General features: G+C 37.2%; 1 protein-coding gene across 1 annotated transcript in view; it reads left to right on the top strand.

Moving 5' to 3' along the window:
- LOC121298182 (testis-expressed protein 264-like) overlaps window positions 1-21397 on the top strand; it is a 91501-nt gene that overhangs the window by 11972 nt on the left and 58132 nt on the right. The window contains exon 2 of the mRNA XM_041225117.1: window positions 10075-10296. Coding sequence (XP_041081051.1) covers window positions 10075-10296 — 222 coding nt within the window. The remainder of the gene's footprint in view (window positions 1-10074; window positions 10297-21397) is intronic.

The following is a 21397-nucleotide window of genomic DNA, read 5'->3' as shown; positions in this document are numbered from 1 at the left end:
TTCAGACAGTCACTTATTTACCTTTAATAATTAAAATGACTTATCAAAGAAGTAGAATTGTACGCTAGCTGTTGTAATATAGTTAGAAAAAAAAGTGTATTCCATTTTCCCTCCGATTTTTGCAGTTGCAAGATTTGAATCAGTTTTCTACAAACCAGCTTGTAGGAGATGAAGCACGTGAACACTGAACACTAACACAGTGATAATAGAAGCAGGTAATGAATGCCTGAGGGTTACATACCTGTATGTTGGGACTGTGGTGTACAGTAATGCTGGGGGTCAAAGGCTGGGGCACCATGAAATGGCTGAGCATTTTTTTTTTTTTTTTTTTTCATGTTTTAAAAGTTGTAACTCTTACAAGACAGTCACTATTTAGTGAGCAACTTGTCTTTTTTAAAAAAAAAAATACTTGATGCATATTCTCTTTTTTATTATATAGTATTGGTCAGTAAATGTACAATACATAGAATGGAGTATCTATTAGTACAGCAGAGTTTTCTAATATTCCCCATTTACGAAATGAAGCCATTTAGACCATTCTGGTTAAATACAATAATCTTGAGAATTCAAATGAAATGAAACTGGACATACCAAAACGTTTCCGTATAGCATCATAATCTGGATATCGGCTCTGTGCAGGACTGCTGTACAAGTATATTGCTGATGCTCCTAGTTTCCAGCACTATCAACCAACTACACACCTTTCTGGAGCACTGCATCGTCAAAACATCAAGGTAGTTGCCATGGATACCTTGTTCTACTTTTAACTGCGGATCACTCCAGAGGGATCAGTGTCACCCCCGTAAGTTGTTGTATTCGGTTCAAAGAGCCGGCCGCGGGTCAACAGTGACAAGCTGAGCCAGGGGCAGCCCACCCCTCCCCTCTCACTCCCTCTCTGATTGACAGATCTGAGAGAACGCAGCTCTCTTTGAAGGCCTGTCGATGACATCATCAGCGCTGAATACATTAGTGCTCCTGGCACCTCGTTGGCAGGAGTCGATCTGTGCCGCCACGTTCCTGTTTTCACTTGAAAAGCCTGTTGACAGGCAGAGGATGAGCAGGCAGTAAGATGAAGTGCAGTAACACTGAGTTTGTGTGGGCTGTGTTGTTCCAGTTTAAGATTCAGATTTGAAAAGAAACTTAAAGGGAACCTCAGTACTTTCCAATTAAGAACACATTTTTATGCCTGGTGGGGGTGCATCATCGGTGTGTTAGCACATATATCACATATACAAATGGCTTTAACCTTCTCACCGTCTGTGCTGGATTCAGCTGTTGAAATAATGGTAACTATAAGAATAACATTTCCCAGTGCTTGGTTACTTTGGTAATTTGTATAGCAGCGGGGACTGTTTTTCACATTTAAAAGAAGAAATGGTTCAGGGAGCCTGTGGTGGCAACCCCATGTGCGACTCTGCCTAAAGTCTATCTTTTTATTCTGCTTCTCTGTCATATCTCATGCTGTGAAATTGATATCTATACAAAGCTGCCCTTCAAGCGTGCCATAGTTCTCACAGCCATATTCCCCATGTAGGGCAAGTAAGAATATGTCTGCCAAGGCTGCTTGTCTCCTGAGAGCGTTTCTCTCCAATGATGTGCAAGATATGCCCACAGCCTATGCTGGGGCTGTGAAGACAAGAGACAACTTAAGAGCAACACTGTTTGAGGGAAATTAAACATTTATTCAAGCCTAAATTTATACAGAGACACAAAGTCTGAAATCTGCAAAAAAAAAAAAAAAAAAAAAAAAGAAGCTTTCAGGCCTGTAGAGTGGGTTATCTTTCTTGCTTTTTCGGTATTTTAAACTATGCATGTACAATTCAGTATGTAATATAGTCCGTAATGTATTACTGTTCTTTACCCACATTATTACATTTGGCAATTCATTCCTCACAAAGGTGTAGCAGTAGCATTTTCATGCTGCTTTCATTTACTGTACAACTTTAGCTCTGTCTCTGTACACAAAGACGTTTACAAAATGTTTTGATGTTCTTTTGTGGCATTGAGGTGCTCAATTCATTTTCATTTCAAGTAAACCAGGATATTTTGAAATTAATATTTGTGAAATTCTTGCACTCTGAAGTCACGCTATTCAGTGTTGCCAGCTGCCCACACAGACACTAAACACACTTTTGTTCTTCTCATGTTTTATTTGTTTTTATTGAAAATGATCTTGGCGAGTAAACTACAACTGAAAGCCTTCCCTGGTTAATTCAAGCTCCTATTACAGATATGAAATATGTTTGTTTGCTGCCTTCAGTTCATAACCGCAAATACTATGAGATGTGGCTCTTGGATTTCAAAGCCACTATTTTTTTTCATTTCAGAGCTGTGGTACACAGTAATAGATGACTACACAAAGTGTGATGATCCCTCTGCTATATTTAAATAGATAAATATTCAACAAAAACAGGTTGTTATCGTATCGTATATTATCTGAATCTGTCTTTACCTGGCTTTGAGCTTGCCCGGGCATCCTAAGCCTGCCAAACTGTATGACTACATACAGAGAGAGTAGGTGGGGCTACATTGTCATTTGAATTGAGTGGAATAGGGGAAGGCTGTTAGTCCAAGATCAAAGTTCAAGTTCAAAGCTAGTTAAAGGCAGATGTAAAGAAAAATGATAAATTCTCAAAAAACAGAGTAAAAGAACCCAGAACCCCTTCAGAATAGTTGCAAACACCATAAAAAAAGCATTTGAAGCTACTTTTTAAAAATGTATCCTTTCCCAGTTTAGTTCCAGAATAATAAGCATACAAGGTGGCTGATTTACCTATTCTGTTGTTTTTGCACATGATCTATAGTGCAACACATAAATCCGGCCTATTTTCTATATTGGGACATCTTGCATTCATATAGTCCTTTAACCAAGCTCACCTGATGAATTACCCAGGTGAACAACAAGTATGAGATAGAGCATGACACATCCACTATATACTAGCCTCAGTCTAATTAGGAACCCATACAGAACTCTCTGTCAATATACTTCTGACTGACAAGCTTTCAGGAGTTGATGGACAGCCGCAGAGACGATTCATACATAAACATGTATATGTTGCATGGCTGTAATATTTGATGTGGTGTCACTTTGGGTTGTAATGGGAGAATGGTTTCAGAGAAGTAATATCCAGCAGGCATCTATTTGGTTTTGACAGGTGCTATATTTCCTGGGAAACACTACTGACAGGATTGTATGATAATTATTCATTTTACCTGGTGTGCAGGTTTACTAAGTAGCCTGTAGCTAGGTGTCTGGGCATGAGATCTATGAAGGCCAGCAATCACAGCATGGCTTTGAGAGTACTGTGTTTGGAAAATGAGAGTAACATTTTGTCCTAGTCTGTCTTGAATACTTTTTTGGCACAGTGGGCTATTGCACTTGCCAGTCACTTTCAGAGCCTTGTATGTTTCATGCTGTGGAATCCAAACAAACTAAATGAATTGAAGATTGTCTATATTAATCCAGCTGCAGTGTCCAGCATACTTCTCTTTACAATGTGAGGAAGGCATCCTTTTTAAACACTTGAGCTGGTAGTGACCTGGCTACAACAGGAAGAATAAAGGACCTATAAAGGAATCAAATGTGCAAATAATTAAGCACCAGGCAAAGCTAACGTGAAAGATACAGTGAGATTGACAAAAATAATGCTTTATTATTTTTTAAGGGACCTTTTACATTGGGCTTTATATGTTACCTTTTTATAGTTTTATCCATTGAGTGCTATAGTGGGCCACTGTGTCTAATCGAGATCAAAACATGAGCGTCAGAATCTGGACAACCTAATTCAGTGACTAGTGTACTGTGTGCAATGCAATGTAAGGTCAGCACAATTGTCATTATCAACAAGTAAAGCTTAACATAGAGGTATATGGGAGTCCCCAAAGGCATGACCATGTGGTGTACAGGGTGTCCTACAGTCAGAGCAGTGAAGCGCTGTGCTAAGATGCCGGGCTGGCCTTCGTTCTTTGTCAAGGGGTCAGTAGCTTTCTGAAGCGTTGTGGAGCTCCTGGGTGAAAAGAGTACAGTTCTCTCGGCCATTGGATCAGAGAAATCCCACACACCTTCGCTTCTACTGAAATTTAAGTTCTGTTATATTGTCTGGTACTTTTACTTTCCAAAATCTTAATCTGCTGTAATGATAATGAAAACTGGAGTTTGTGTGAGTTCAAGTTCACCCTTAAAAGCTTTAAAATGTCTATGTTCTTTTCTACTTTCAGCAGTGGCTGAGTTCACTTGTGTTTAATATCTAAATCTCCCTCCCCCACTGGGATCCTTATCATTGATAGTTGTAGACCCCAAGCCACAAAAACAAAAAAAGTGCAGCAACACCATTCTGAGAAAGCAAATTGAAATCCATCCAAGTCTCTTCAGTGCCTTTAGCATCCAGCATAATCTTCCAAGTAATTACAAATGACAATACTCAAAGGCTTCCATGCTTAATTAACTAGAAAATACCCATGTTCGGCCAACAGGGAAGTCATTGTTAACAGTGGGAACTTTCCCTTAAGTGTCACTGCATAAGTCAACATTAAATCTGAGATTGCCTCAGGCATTCAGGTCTTGGGTCTAACTTTTACCTTTTTAAATTTCACTCTTTAATCTTTGTTTAAGAGACAAAAAATGGTAAACTCTGATACAATATAACCACAAGGAAAGCAGGGTAACTTGCCAGATGACAGTGCTAATTTTTCTTGGGTGTAGATTTTTTTTTCTGGGATGCTGCCTGTGTGGTAGTCCGTCTGTGACCGGGGCACTGCACAGGTGTCTTTACAAAGGGACTTAGTAGATCCCACAGATCTAAAAGCATGAGGAGCACTGTTTCCCTGTCAAAAAGCCAGCTGTTTAAGCGAGAGCTGATGGCAGCTACTGTAGTGACTGCCTCGTCGCTTCCGAGTACTGGCTTGATTGACAGCATGTACCATACAAAACACAAGGAGAATAGATATAAAACTAAAGTAAAATAATATTTCTTGTCTTCATTGACATAATAAGCTGTCTAACCCATTACTTACTAGTCCATCTTTGATAATTCCCTTTGAGTTGTGTATTATTGCTAATTATGTATTATTAATGATTTAATTGTATAATATAGTTGTTTCAAAAATGTGATTTCTGTAAAAGATGAGAGGTTCTATACAAATTCAGAATTTTTTTCGTATGAACTTCATAGGGCCATGTTTGCCCACAAGCGCTACTTTTTTCATAAATATTTGTATTCAGGAAATGGGTTTTTTAGATATTTCTGCAAAGCAAATCTCATTTCACTCAAAATCAACACTGTTTACAGAAGCTTCTTTAAAAAGATTCAATAAACGATCCTCCCTGTAGTTTGCATTGTGTGACAAACAGATGACAAAAAATGTGCAATGGGATTTCTATGAGCCGGTCGATTGGAACAGGGAGCTGACTGTGGTGTTAATGGGATTATGTTTTTTTAAACAGTAGGGCAGAGTTTACCAAAATGCCAGGGCATCTGTCACTCAAAATGCCTATTAGTTCCATGCTTCTAATCTCCCCAGATTCTAATTCCTCACCCTCTGTAACCTGCTAATTACTCTGGTGAAGGCTATATCTTGGAAACCACTTGTCTAATCATGATGAACCTGTTCCACATTTGACTTCAAATACCAAAATACCTTGTTTGGTGGCACACTTGTGTAAATGCTATAACAGGTGCATTGAGGATACTTGAAAAATGCAAGTACATTGTAATGCACATATGCTATAAACTACTTAAAATGTTAAAGTGTATCCAGTGATTTGTGTTGTGTAAAACTAAATAATTAAACCTAGCTGGGAAATGTAGAACAGTAGAAAAAATGTGGGCTGCTTGAAAGAAAAATATTATGGGCTATCTGACCATAGACCAAGGTTTGGTCAGATGGAGATATTGCAGTTCTGAAACTTTATGACTAAAAGATATTAATAAACCATGATTGTCATTAATCGCTTACCCGAAATATGATTGTGGAAACAAATGGAAAAGAACCGAACAAGCATCAAAACACTGCTGCTTAGTGTTTTCAGAGAGAAATAAACTGTCGGCAGTGGTGCCTGGCCTGCCTGTATCTGTTTTTTTTTTCTGTGTTGCTATCAATGCGTCTCCGTTAGATCTCATCAAAGTGTCTACTCTTCATTTCCCCCTGAATGAAGCTCCCTGCCACCCAGAAGCTAATTGATCTCAGCCGGGCTGACAGCGCATTGAACTTGCCACCTCCCTTCGCCCTGATTTATGCCCGTGCACGCTCTGCGAGTGAAGAATCTATTCTTGATGGACAGATAATCGGTCACAGTAATAACAGCCCTGCTTGTGTAAGAGGCACAGAAAAAATACTTTGTGGGAGATTTGAATGACTTGCAGTGAGGTATTTGTCACTCCACAAGAAGTTTCCTCCCTGCGCTCGGAGTTGTGTTGTTGGTTGTTGATGGTCAGAAGGTTGCTTTCACTGATAGGCCAGACTTCAGTTTTATGTTGTCATGCTCAGTCTATTGTGTGCCATCTGTGGCTGTACAGTCCCTAGCCAGGAGATCATGAACCAGAAGTGTTGCCTGTTTTTGAATTATTATAAACACTGTAATGTTGATTTGTTTAACACTAGTTCTCTGGCAGGGAAGCTTTTGTGACAAAACATGGTTAGGAGCTGATGTTTTAGTTATACAGAATACAAATGCTTTGTATTGAAGAGATGTGCAGACAATTCACTGACACCTTTCCATTATTCTCTCTGTAAAGATCAAAATGCTACAATGCTTGGTTATACCCACCGAGAATATGCAGGAATACAACAGACAGTTAACACAGTTAACAGTTAACTGCTAAAATTGAGTGCTTTGTAATGGGTGTTATGGTTTCTTCTCACATATTAAACTGTATAAATGTGTCTCTGGGAAATTCACGTTTTTTATATATTTAATTTGTGGGCAGCTTACCAAAGCCTTACTATATATAGATGGTCTCCACTAAGGGATACTATTATCTGACAAAAAAGAGTTCTGCAGTATGTGCTAGTGGTGATTCACTACCGTATCAAGGGCCATGTTTCGTGCTATGGATCTTTAGTCAGTGCTGACTGATCAGTTGAGTTGAATCTCTGTGGGAGGTGAGAAAACACTGCTGAGAACCGACTTGTTAAAAAATAAAAATAAAAATAAAGTAGCGGGTAAGAGATACTTTTGATAGTTCTTATTTTAGCAACAGCCTTTAACAAGTACAAGGTTTTTTTAACCTGAGTTAAAGTCCACTGGGTCATATCCAGAACCTGCTATAGCTTGGACATCACGATGAAAGGTGATATGTCTTCATCTGACATTATTTTAAAAGGTCAGCGATTCAAAGGTTTTATTGTGTGCTCTTGTCCTCTGTTGACTTGTCTAACCAAAGATACAAACACCAGTCATTTCTGTCCAAAATGATCAGACAGACAGAAGATTGTCATACTAGATTGTGAAACATGAGAACTTGTGGTAGCATCATCTGTAATGTCACTTATTCTGATGCATTGGCTTTGAAGAACCTGTTTTGTGGTGTTAATTCAACCATCCTGAGGGTCGTAAAGGGTCATGGGGAATTGCTGCAATGCGAGTGATGGCCAGAAGCTACTCTGGAACAGGTATCAATAGAAAACGAGACAATTAAAATGGTGTTATGAGTCTGCTAATGAAGAATGACCTCCACAGCCTGGTCTCTTAACAGTAGGGGAATCATGCACTTCATTTCTCAACAAATGCACATAACTACAGTAAAGGAATAACCAGAGAAACAAAAGGTCCTGCGGATGATGAGCCCTTAAAGTTAAAATGATGTGAGCAGGGATGTTGTAAGTCAAGAACAAAAGACAAGTTTGGAAACTTTATACCACTAGCGTTTAGTATGGGATTTCTTTTTTCCAGGTATTTTAAATTATTATTATTTTTTTAATAAACTTTGATTATGTATAACATTTTATTTAATGATTAAAAGACATTCTGAAAAAAAAAAAAAAATCATGTGGAGAGGCTCGTGTCTTTAGAAATGTTGCTTTATAAGACAAAGCTGGGCCATGTCTGCTTTGGAGCTCTACTGTATTGTACTTACTAAGTATTGTCCAGCACTTGAGTAGCCCTGTCCTCAAGAAGGAGTCCCATCTCACCATATCTTAGTGTTCTTTGTAATGGAGCATGTGCTGCCTTGAAAGAGATTTCTTGTGATAGAATCCAGTTTTATTCATGTATGTTTAAAAAATAAATAAATAAATAAATAAATAAATAAATAAATAAAAACTCACACATTGACGTTTTTAAAATTAATTGTCACTGCTTCTATGTTTTTGCAAATAAGCTTTTCACTTGAAAAATATTCAGTTAGTGTCAGGTGGAACACTGAAGTCTGCGGCCCTCGTTTTCCTGTTACATTCCTCCAATGCTCTTATTTTGAACTTAATATTATGTCATCAATTTGAAGAAAGGGAACATCAAAATACATGTCGCATCAACAGCCAGTGATAGCATGCATTTTCATCTGCAGGAATTTACTTGGATCTGGAATATGTAGCCTGACCTTTTTCCACTATAATCTTGAAATTTATATGCATGAGAGAACCTTCCACACAGAGAGGGCCAAACTAAAATGGCTGCTTTGCATAGGTTTTGATAGTGTGATGTATTTATGATACTCAATTTTATGCCTTTCTACTATATATATATATATATATATATATATATATATATATATATATATATATATAATATGGTATGATACCTCATATTTTTCACCATGACATCTGTAATCACCTTAATTGAAAGAGATTGCTGTTGTCAAATGCGTGAGAGAATGAAGTGCAGTAACAACCTGGACGACAGAAGTAAGACTTAGTTGTCACTGGGAGCTATATAAAATGGCAGCCCCTAAGCAGGAGAGAAATGCAAGAGTACAGCAATTAGTCTATGAGAATGTGCAGCTTGTTTCGAGACTGTCAGCACTGTAGAGCATATGCGACGAAATGCCATCTGCTGACAGCCTTTCTTCTGATGAAAGGAGCACCGTAAAGAGTGCCTCCTTTGCTTTTACCTGTGAAGAAAGAAAAAAAAAGAGAAAATGACTTTGATTTCAGACTAGGTTTTATTCTTTCTTTTTTATCATTCAAAAAGTCTTTAACTCTTTCTTCCTTAGAGACAGTTTTTAGCAAAAAAGGCTCTCAACTGAAAATTACTGTTGTTCACAAATGTGTTACTGTCTGCAGCCTGTCTTCACTCTGACTGATGTAGCTTCAATCTACATTTGCATTTTACCCTGTGTAATGCAGGCTTCAAAGCTAGCGATGGTATTGAAGCTACAAGCTATTGCATGTGGCCCATTTCTCTCTTAATGACTTTATATTCGGATGCAGTTGGGTATTAGCCCTCGATTGGAATGCCTATCCAAGCTGGGGAGTATAGTATTTAGTATTTGTGTATGTGTATATATATATATATATATATATATATATATATATATATATATATATATATATATATATATATATATAGGCATATACAGTTTTCAAGATTTATGACCTTCTTTAACACATTAGCCCAAGTTTTCTATAATGTGTCATCATCTTGGAGTATATGGAAGCTGTATGTCTGTTCAACTGCCTTTCTGCCTGCTGCTTTAGAGTTTTGCATATCATTTGAGAATTGCTTCTCCAATTGTGATGCACTTGCTGTGGACCTTTGTTAAATGCATAATCCTTGGGTCTATGGAGTTTTTTCTTTGGTACAATAATAATAGAAACATTTATTTACTTATATTCAAAGAACGGACAATTATATAAATATTCACTGTATTAGGAAAGTAATTTGAGTGGCAAAAACATACACAAAATATTCAAGTCCCACAAACCAGCAGGGGGTGCTCGAACACTTTTTTAAATTTCATTTTTGTAAACTTTTAGATTTTTTTTTTTTTCCTGTGCAGAAAAATTAAGTTCCTTTAACTCTTTTTCAGCTTTGAGAGATGAGGTCTTTTCCATGCTTAACTTACGCCTGTTTTTGTTAGATTGCCAGTATCCAGGCCACTGATGTAGCAGGAGCAATAATGTTGCTGTGTGTTCCAGGTGCCTGCGGAGAAGTGCCGCTACTTGGCTGGCAGTGTCCTGAGCGAGGGTGAGGAGAAGCCCTCCGAGGAGCTGCTCAAGCTTTACGAGAAGTATGGCTTCAAGATCTTCTCCTTTCCTGCTGTCACGCACGTCGTCATGACAACCTTCCCACACAACACCTTCCTGTCTATCTTCTTAGCCAATTGGAGAGTGTACCCTCAAATGGAAAGATACATCAAGGTAGGAGCAACATTGTATCTTTGCTATAGATAAGGATACATTGATAAAGAAGTCAAGCCCTAAAGTGTATTCATTTCTCCAGTTGCAGAATTTTAAATAACTTGAGCTTGGAGTATTGCGAATTAATATGTAACTGAAGAAGTAATACGCACAAAAAGTTAGGTCTTTTCAGGAGTGTGCACCCCTGTCACTTCTGATTGGCTAGCTGTGGAAAAACCTTCTATTGGTTACAAAGAAACCTCTGTCAAGGCACAGACTAAAATTTTAATCTTAAGGTATTGCTTATGTTTGTTGTAAATTAGCAAATTAGTGTTGTTAACCTACATATTGTTTTACATATTTTTTAGATTTAAATACTATATTAAAAAAAAAGCAATATTAGTTATTTATTGGGCATGCATAATCCATCTATTTTGTGAAACCTATTAAAACATGAAGATTAACAAATATGTTTATAATGATAGAAATGAAATGATTATATATGAGATTATCTGTACAGTATTTTATTATTTTAAAATAAAGTACAGACTGTAAATCTCGTGGCAATGTGTTTATATATTAATTCATTTATGTGTTTATTTTTCAGTGAGAGTAGTGCAAGGAAAGAATGTTGCCATCCCATAAAAAAATAAAAATAAAAATCAGGGAAACCAGGATAACCCTGCTGCAGCAGTGTTCCAGTGAGCCATCATGGGACAAGACGTTAGATGAGGAATAACAGCTGGAAAATGTTGTAGACTGTTAAAAAAAAAAGTTTATCATAGAACTAAACAAAAGAAAAAATATTTTGTCTTTGCAGAATTTGATAGATGGAGCCTACTGTAAATATTGCATGCATTCTGGTAGAAAAACAATACAAAGTCCTTTTAAAAATCTGGGGTAGCACTTACTAAACAGAAAGAACGTCAAGAAAAATCAGAATTCCACAAAGCAGCAGTGATAGTTGGCTTTGATTTCGTATCTGTGATGCAACAAACTAAATCACCTCTACATCAGGAGTTGAATTCAGCTTATAGAGAGAGTGGAAAAAAAATAGGCAGAAGCTATTTTTATATTTGAAGAACTCCCAGTATTGCTTATTGTAGTTGTAGTCATAGTATGTTACTTATATTTACAAGCAAATGCATTCCAAACTACACTGAAAAGAACATTTCCTTAAAGTATGTTATACATTTGTTGAGGTGAGGTGGGATCACAGGGGGATAAGTACATTTTTTTTTTAACATTTTGTCCCTTGGACAAGAACTTTCTTTCAAAAATTGTACATCCCTGATCTTAAAGTGTTACCGAACAGGCTATATGGTTTAAATCACAACACATTACTTTCCCTAGATTTCTGCTTTGTTTTACATATTCCTACATTATCTTTTTCAGCATAGATTTGATATTTGTATTAACATATCCCTGGTTAGAAATCAGTTTTCATCAGTTCTTTTCTTTCCATATTGGTTATGCAGCGGTTCTTCCTGTCAAAATGTCTTCTGGATTCACAACATCAGTCCATCCTGTTCAATCAGAAACATTTCATTGGTTTCTGACTCCTCTCCCAAAGTTCAGCATTTTGATTGGTTCACTGATTCAGAGTGGTGGGGACTGGTTTATGAAAGTTTAACACCACAGTTTTTACACATTAGTGGTCTTCAGTGATTCGATTCAAGCTGGCACTTCCTGCCCTCAATCCTATCTGAATTTTCCTCTATAAAAACAGAACTTTATAAATAATAAGATTGATGCAGTTGCATGCAACCTTATTTCTCTAATTGTAACCTTATTGCTCTATTTTTCACGCAAATTAAATTCCAGCTTTGTTTTTCCAAAGGTTCCCATTTTCAGTTGCAATGTTTACTGCCGTTTCAGTTAACAAGCCCATGAATAATAATGCGCACAGACTGAAGGGCACTAGGTGGTGGTCATGAGATAGAGCATGCTGTTAAAACTAACACAATTAAACTGAGATCTACATAGGAGTTACAATGCAATAAAATCTAGAGCAGTACAGACAGGAATGTCCAGCTCCCCTATCTACCACATAGCAGATGGCCAAGACTTTATTTTAAATTATTTAAACTGTCTCCGGCTTGTTGTAATTTACACGTCCGGCAGGTAAACTCAGCACTCTTTAATGAGTTTCAGTTGCTTTGCAGGCGCGAAGCTGCTTCTTTTAATCAGTTCCTCCTACACTTATTGTGCTACTGAAACTCTCAGCAGTCCGCCATCATATTTATTATCCGAAAAACCTTTCCAGCACAGCAGGCATCTGTTAGACATCAATTTAAATTAAAAAAAGCAATGTTGCGTTTTGTTTTTTCAGTTAATTTACATTTTTTTCTGCACAAAACTGACACACCTTTTGTCAGAATGTTTTCTGGATAAGAAAAGTTGAACTGCTCTAGAAATGCTGTGGGGGAAAACAAACAAACAAACAAACAAAAAAATAAAACTTATTGATAATATTGCAACTGTAACTTCAATCCAGTAAAACCAGTGTTTATGGTCAGCTGAACTAACTAGCTATCTTGCTTGCTACACAATAAAACTGAAAAACTAAGCAAAATAACAGAGCTACAAATGTCCCAGCCTCAAATGTTTAGTTCTTATGACTGTATATCTAGTGCTGCACTGTAATACCTTTCTGATGTGGGTAATAAGAAAACAAAACGGAGGCACCAAATGATGGAACACCAGCACGGGTCACAAAGGGCCCTGTAGTCTACTGTAATTAGGTACCATACTTGATACCCAGGAGCTTTCATCTGATAATTTGTGGTCTTCTGTGGAGTTCATGTTCAAGCCTGCGAACACCCAGCTGCTGATGTGATCTGTGGACGATCACATGGAAATCTCCATGGAGACGCAATATAAATACAACCAGAAGCTGCCCTGTCTTTTTAAAATTGTGTTCACATGCTGACCCATCTTCAGTAAGAGGTTAATTATCTAGCAGGAGGCCCGGTGTTGCAGGTTTACCGCGATTAATAATTGATACTTTGTTTGTAATTGAAGAGAACCATTTTACAGGGTAAGACCATATCAAAATGCTACAGAACAATAAGATAACTTTGCATGTAGAAATATGACTTTGCCAAAACAGATATTTATTTTATATTTTGTTTTTTAATATATAGTACTGTACGTAACTATCTAACCTGCAAACTCCATCTGCCAGCTGGTGTTTAAAAGTCATATCACTGTGGCTACCTATTACGGTTATATTACTGATAATTGGTTTAGTCTTGATAAGCAAAAAAAAAAGAAAAATAGTGTGTGAGGCAGGAAGAGTGTGAGACTGGAATTAATCAAAGGGGCTCCAAAACTTCCTAAAAAAAACTGAATTGGACAGTAAATGTGCTGGTGAGATCTCATTGTTTCATGCAGGTGGCGGCTCTGCAGGCAAGGATTTTCCCCCAAGTGAGGGCTTGTTTCAGCCTGGTAGAGCCATCTGCCCTGGCAGCCTGCAGGATTTGCAGAGCTGATGTGTGGCACACTTAACTTGATAGAAAGAAGGTTAAGTGTCAGGCTGCCATCCTCTCCTGCTCTCCTCCGAATCCCCAGCTGTAGCTGCAAACTGTTTGTTCACTCCATTGTTATTACAGTTATCATGTTGGCACCAAGCTGTGGTTGACCTGACATCTTGACGGGGTGTCTTCAACCAGAAATTCCACTGCTTTTGATAGGATAGGCCTTCAAGGTACAAGATGAAGCAGAATGCAGTGTTCCAAATCAATTAAAACCACTGCCGTTTTTCTAATCTAAACCTATGAAACTGATGCTGCTGAAACTGCTGCTGCACAACTTCTTGCTAAACTTTCAAGCACATTGCTTCTATGGGCTTCCAGACAACCCAGTATTTGGGTAGAGAACATGTCTACACGTCAATAACTCCTTCCTGTCAGAAGCTCAATAAAACACCTCAACTTCAAAGCCCATAGGCAGAGTTGAGTTTCTTTAAATACACATCACAGAACTAATATATAAATGAGGAGAGAGAAACACAGGGTTACACAATTGCTTGAAGATTTTTTGTGTGCTTCAAATTAAGTGGATGCAGGAGAATAACAGAGAATTGAATAGAAAACTATTTTTGTAACGTGTCACGAAATAACTAACCGTTTTCTTATGTTTGTACAAAAATCTGTAAAGCAGGAGTTACTTCATTCCCCAAACGCTCTTTCTTGTGAGCTTAAATCCTCCAGCACCTGTTGTTCTCAGCCTTGAAACAGGAAAGATGAAACATGGACTTTTTTTTACATACTGTGTAGAAGACAAGGTTGCTTGCGGGCTCAATTCATCATGTCAAAATACATTTGAAAATGTTATTTTATTACAAATAAACAGAAAACAAAATAGTTTTTGACTTGTAACATCATATTTTCAGATATTGAAAAAAGAACTGGCATTTTTAGATAACATGGGCGCATATGAATCTTTTGCCAGTAAAACTACGCTAATATGAAAAGGACAGACAGTTGAGACTGGACGTTATAAAGAGCATATACAGTAATTGGTCCCTTCTATCTTTATTTTCGTATTAAAACCCTGAAACTATTTCAGTGCTTACTGTTGAAAAAGTCATCTAGTTTAGTATACTTTGTTTGTTTCTCTGGACTGCAGAAGTAAATTTGTAATACCTGTACTCACTTGAACATACACAGAACTAATAAACCTAGAAGAAGGACTAAGCATAAAAGCATTCTAACACAGCTGTAGCGCTTCTTGATTGTACTTTTCTAATCTTAGAACTGCATTATGGGTTCAGTATCATCCTTGACAGAGGAGACGTGACAATTCATTACTGCGCCCTGTATGAATATTTCAGTTGAATTAATACACACTGAAATCAGCTGAGACCATCTGCATTAACTCAATGGCAAATATCCCCCTGCTTCATTCTGCGTACTCCAAGTAGATTGTGGTATGCGCTGATGAATTAATCAGGATCTTAAGTGTACTCATTTTCTGATTCGCCATATGTGAATTTTATGACCTCTGCAGATCGCAGAGGGAAAACATTTCTGATTGCAGCACACCTTTCTTTTTTTTTTTTTTTTTTGAAGATCATGGAGAAACTTGGCTGCATGTGCAGAATCTGTGGTGATTTCTGCCAGGGCTACAGATCAGATTTATTAAAGCGCCTGTGAGAGTGGGCTGTTAAGGTACGTTAGTAAAAGATGGAATGGCATACAGTAGGTGTAGAAAGATGAGTCTGTGTAAAACTGTACTAAATTCTTTATACTTCGGGTTAGGCTGATTTAAATCTTAAGCTCAGTATTAGAATTCTCTTAGCTGGCCCGTTGCTGAAAAGCCTGGTCTGTCTTCCTACAGATATTCCAGCAAGAATGAAATGTGGGTTTTGTTTAATTCTGTATATTCTGGTCCAAATTCATTCCATAAGACATAACTGCAATTTGTTGTACAAGCAAAGAGTTTTTGACGGCTTTTAATTAAAGACTTCCAAGCATAACCTTTATTCATTGCCAGCTGCAAGCAATGGCTGAAAATGTTTTATATTTTAATACATTTAAAAACACAGACTGGAAAGTGACATTCAGCCAAGATGGTTTCAATGTACAGCTTTTAAAATCCTAAAATAATCTGACAAATTTAGCCTTTTAAGTGCAGCACAAAGACCAGGACCAGTTGTGAATTGAATATGGATAAAACTTAGGGTAGAAGGTAGGTTCTTTTAGAGAGTGGTGAGTGCATGGCATGGGCTACCAAGCCACCTTGTTGATGCTGAATAATTGACCTCCTTGAAGAAAGTTCTGGGATTAATCATTTTATAAGAACCAGACAAGCACGTACGAAATTGACTTTTTATCTTATATATTTACCCTAGGCCGGCGTGGGTTAGGGAATTATTTTGGATAATGCTGCAGATATTGTACTGTTTTGTACATGATAGCTTCATTTAAAGCCCTACTTTTGTATTCCCTATTGTAATTTGTTAAGCATTTCTGACTAAAATCATCTTACTGTTGGCCTCTTAAAAACTCCAAACCTTAGACTCAGTGTTAAATACTATATAGTTTTCTTATTTCACAACACTTTGACTTGACATCCTGTGGAGAATTTCTATTAAAATAGTCGGTCAAATCAGTGTGTAACCACTTGCTCCAGACATCATGTGACTATTTTATTGAATTTAACAACGAGTGGCATCTCAACAGTGTGGGCTTTTTACATTTAAATAAGTAAAGTAGGGGGCCCTGGTGGTTTGAGTATGAATGGGGGTAATGTTTTTTTCTTCAAAATAATCAGATACTTTTCATCAGGTTTTTCTATAGAGCGTTTAATCCTACAGTAAATGAATGGCGCCAGTGCACTGTATGATGTGGTCAGTAATGTTTAGGACGAGAGACCCGGACACTACATACATATACCTTCCTATAAATGTGTGCTTTGTGTTTCCATTACTGTATGTCTGTGTTGTATTATAACAGCCAGCTTGGTGGAAAGAAACGTTTTCATGGAATCCAGTTAGAATTTAACCGAGTTTTGGTGTTCTAACCCAGGCTCATTGATCCGTAACCCATCTTAGCACCAGGGCTGTACAATAAGAAGAATGCTGCCGACTGCTTAATGCCTGATACATTTCTCCACTGCACAGGATTAACTTTTCATGAGCATTTGTTTTTGAAGGTATCTGAACTGCTGTGATGTGCATGTGAAAGTGAATTAATCAACACTAAGAAAAACCATGCTACACATATATGAATCAAACTTAAAAAAAAAAATCGCTGCGTTTACAATAAGTGTGTTTGACTTGTTTTCGTGTGTGCATCCAGGTCAGTGCTCTATGTTTATTCTGATAGACATGCTTCCTTTTTCCGGAAGGATAACATTACCCTAAGTTAGTTAATGTAATCTAATCTTGCTAGGTTATCAGCTTTGTGGCAGTGCCCGGTATGGAATTCTGCTGGACTCTGTTGCTTTTAACCTGGTAATGCAGTTACTGCATTGTGACACATCCTTTGTAACCCCATTGATAGTGAGTCGATAGTGCATAGACTGCCAACATTGATTATGGGCAATTTTGATTTGTTTTAAATTGTATTAATAACAATTCAGCACTTTTTAAATCACTGATGTACGTGACAGGGCAGAGGCTGGGTGAAGTGAGCAGCTTAACCACTAGAGCCAGGCTCTGCAAATGTGGTTTTAAAGCTCATTACATCATTGCACTTTGTTTAAAATGTGCACTTTTCAAATGATTAATTTAAAATTAAATGTAGAACTTTGCAATCTGCTGATCATGTTATTTTTTTGTGTATGCTGTACTTGTTACATTTACCTGCTCTGGACTTCAATAAGAATACATTAATGAAATGTGGAAATAGGGATCTTTTCATTTCCTATTTAAAGCTACTGTGGCAGACTACTGTATAATATTCAAAATAGATTTTATATTCTATAGAAGCAACTGCGTTTTCAGGGTACTTTTCATAAAAATGATCTTTTTTCACAATACACATTAACACTTCAATAGGTAAAATGCTTCTCAATTTGTTTATTGTGCTCATTTCTTATACTTTCTGGTAGTCCATTCCATACATTAGGTGCTCTGTATGCAAATGCATTCAAGCCTTTTACTTCCATGATTTCAGTGCATCCAATTTTGCTTAGTCTGTAAACATTTTAAAGGAGTCTAGCAGGTCCTTTAACTGTTTAATTATAAAGCACTTGACCATGGAAAGTAAAACAGTGCCTACGTTGTCCACCAAACTAACCACACAAACTGTACGGGTAGTCATAAGTCTATATAGCAGATACTGTAGATTCATATTCTCATTTACTGTGTTGGCCTGTGGAACAAATTCTGGTCTATTCTGATTCTGACATGGTTAGATTGCTTAACTATTGGTTGATTTTTAGTGTGCTTTGAGAGGAAGGATTTGAAATATGACATGACCACTGGCAGTTATTGGAGCATGAATGGGACTCTCACGCTTGAACGGTTTACCTCTGCACTCTGAAGAGAAGAAGCTGGGGAGAACAAGGTCCTGTGACCTGAAAATAGTGCTTTTCCTGTAAACAGCTTGAGGTTTTTAATAAATAGCAAGTGTTCATAACCAATTTTTGTTCATTGTCTATTGACTCTGTGGTTTTAGTGCTGTATGTTTTCACATCCCTACTGTGAGAATATTTGAGTAGAATTAAAAAGACACCATTTTAATGTTTTGTTCCTGGGCTACTTGTATCTGACACATTCAGTCTGTAAAGATTATAAAACCAATGAAAGATGATGTTGTTTAAGTCCTATGTCCAGTACCAAATGCATCTCTATACTGTATGTGGAGTATGTTATACGAATTGAAGTGTAATTGAATGGTATAAGAATTGTAGTGTAATTTCTAGATTCATTTGTTGGTACAGTAGTCTGTGCATATAGGAACACCTCCTAAGAGAACACCTCGCCTAAGGGAACACCCTTGTGGTGAAACAGATTTTCCCCATTGTAAATGCTCTGGTTAAAGGAACAGGAACTTTGGTTAAAAGAACACCGTCTTGGCACCGATAGTGATTTGATCACAAGGGATACAATACTTTTTTGTAAAAGACTTGTCGTCGCGAGAGTGTCTTGAGGGACAATGATTGGTTTATTAAATCTTTCCAGAGCCGCTGTCATTGTCACTGTTTCTCTTGCTACACAAAGTTGGAAATTGTTCGAGCTCTTGAAAAAAACTTGAATCGGACACAAGTTGCCAAGCAATTTGGTGTTTCCCATTCAGGTTAGTTGCTTCACCATTCTGTTAAATAATGTGCATGTCTTGTATATTGCTGCTGCATTTTGTAACGTGTGTAGGGGTGCTGTGTTAATTTAGCTTGACAGTCAGTTTATTAACATTAAGTTAACCCTAAGTAACAGCCATTATTTTTGCCTCTGCCATTGTGATAGCCTAAAACACACCCGCCAGCTCATTTCATAGTACTTAGTGATTTAAGCTTTCTGTCTGGGTTGTTTTGCTTTAGTTTTATTAACGCTAGTTTGTCTGTTACTTTAGTATAATAAATTAACATACAATTGCTTATAAAATGCTTTTACTTATGCCTTACTTACTTATGCCTGGTGGCTAACTCCGTCTTAGAGAACACTTTGGTTATCAGAACACTTTGCTTGCTTCCCGAGGGGAGTACTGTGTATATATAATATATTTATTTTTTAATGTGCAGCGATAATGCATTCCTGATGTCGCTAGGGAAGGAGTTCCACAGACAAGGAGCATAAGAGCTGAATGCCCTATAACCAGCTGACTGTCTACCAAAAATATGTTCCACTGCAATTTCTGTAAAGCTTGACTGGTAATTTTCAAAACCTTTTCTTTTTTTTTCAGGAAGGCACATGTAAAGTATTTGGTAACATTATTTATCCCCAGACATGTACTGATGCAGCCTATGCTTTGAATTGGATACCAGACAGCAGTTCACTTTCCTGAAACAAGATGCCAAAGCTTTTCTGACAACTGCAGCTACCAGGGCTCTGTGTTTAGATTTTTAACTACTGGCCCCTCAGGCCACTGAGCTAGTGTTTTTACTGGCCCGGATGCAAATTTATCTGGCCCAATATACTTATATATTTTGTCATGATGTTTTTTATTTTCAGTATGTTTCTAACTGTATATGATAACAAAAGAGAGCCCACGCCCCAAAAGAAAATGGCTAAACAAAGCCTTTCAGTATATGTTACTTCAGCCATTTAACATGTATATAGCAAGTGTTCTTTGTTTTGAATTATTTACAGGTTATTGAATAAACAAAGTAACTTGACTTCGATTCATCTGATGTCAGTACTTGATGGCTAGTTGTAATTAGTAATGTTAAACTATTGTAATGTTGGAATGTATTTTCTGTTTTGGCCAGGTGACTATATTTACACTAAGATTGTTATAAATATTATTTGTTAGAATTAAACAGATGTAGAATATTTAGGTTGCTATATGATAGGTCTTAAATTAATCTGAATACACTACAGCAAAAAATATTATTTGTTGGTTTGCGCAGTATTATGCTACTGTTGCTTTAATTGGAGGAGATACGTTGCTGCTCTGTATTTTAATTCAGTAAACAAAATAAAAAAAAAAACTTGTGGCTAAGGAAAAAGTGTACGGAGTGAAAAAATCTTGTCTTGGACATTGTTTGAACACTTTGGGAACGCGGCTAAACTTCACCGGCTTACACTGTTATGCTGTCTGCTTGTGCACACGCGTTTGCCTTTTACTCTTGGTAGCGTAAGGGACCAGAGTTCGGGTAATCAAATACACAAAAAGGTTGCACCTTGTATTCAAATAGGAAACTATTCGAAATTCCCATCCCTATAATAATAAACACTATTAAAACAATATTCATAACACAAAATAATAACAATCCTACTTAGTGCATTGTAACTTGCGTATCTGGGTATCCATCGAGGCATCTTACTGTGAGACTGGATATGATGTAAACGAAATGTTGAAGTCACAACAAATAAAGCTGCTGTACATTCTTTTACTTCTGCAAGTCTTTGGCTTATTGGAAGTTTGTGTCCCCCGACTTTCGGTACTTTTTGTCCTCAGAAAGTGATAGTTACAAAAAATATTGCGCGCGGCCGTGGACTAGATCAATTGGAGTTCTTGATAATGATTAGTTCCGTCAGTTAACCAAAAAATGGTGTTTGTACACTTCATTTCCAACTTTTTTGGAACACCTGTTACCGATTAATTTTTTCCTGGGATGCATGAAAGGGGGCCAAACATGTCACATCTAGTATAAAATCTTATCATACTGGTTTGACTAGGCAGACTGCCGGTTCCGATCGAATCTGGCAAGTGACTGCGCATATGTGCATATAATATCCACGGCCATACTATATATATATATTGTACTAGTTAAATGTAACCGGCCCCATCGGGCCTGAGGTGTTTCATAACTACCTGCCATAACTGCCTCCACTCTAAATGTTCGTCTGTTACCACTCCTAACTTTTTTCATAATTAGATGTCTCTTGAAATTTGTCCTCGACATCTGCGCAGACAGTTTTATGTAGCAGCAGCCGTGTTTCCTTTAGGGAATGTAGACAAATAAGAGATTTAACCATCTCTGGTTTTGATCAATTAGAGTTCATCGA

Source organism: Polyodon spathula, chromosome 23 (genome assembly GCF_017654505.1).
Source record: "Polyodon spathula isolate WHYD16114869_AA chromosome 23, ASM1765450v1, whole genome shotgun sequence".
Classification (NCBI taxonomy): Eukaryota; Metazoa; Chordata; class Actinopteri; order Acipenseriformes; family Polyodontidae; genus Polyodon; species Polyodon spathula.
This window is presented reverse-complemented; position numbering and strand designations above follow the sequence as displayed.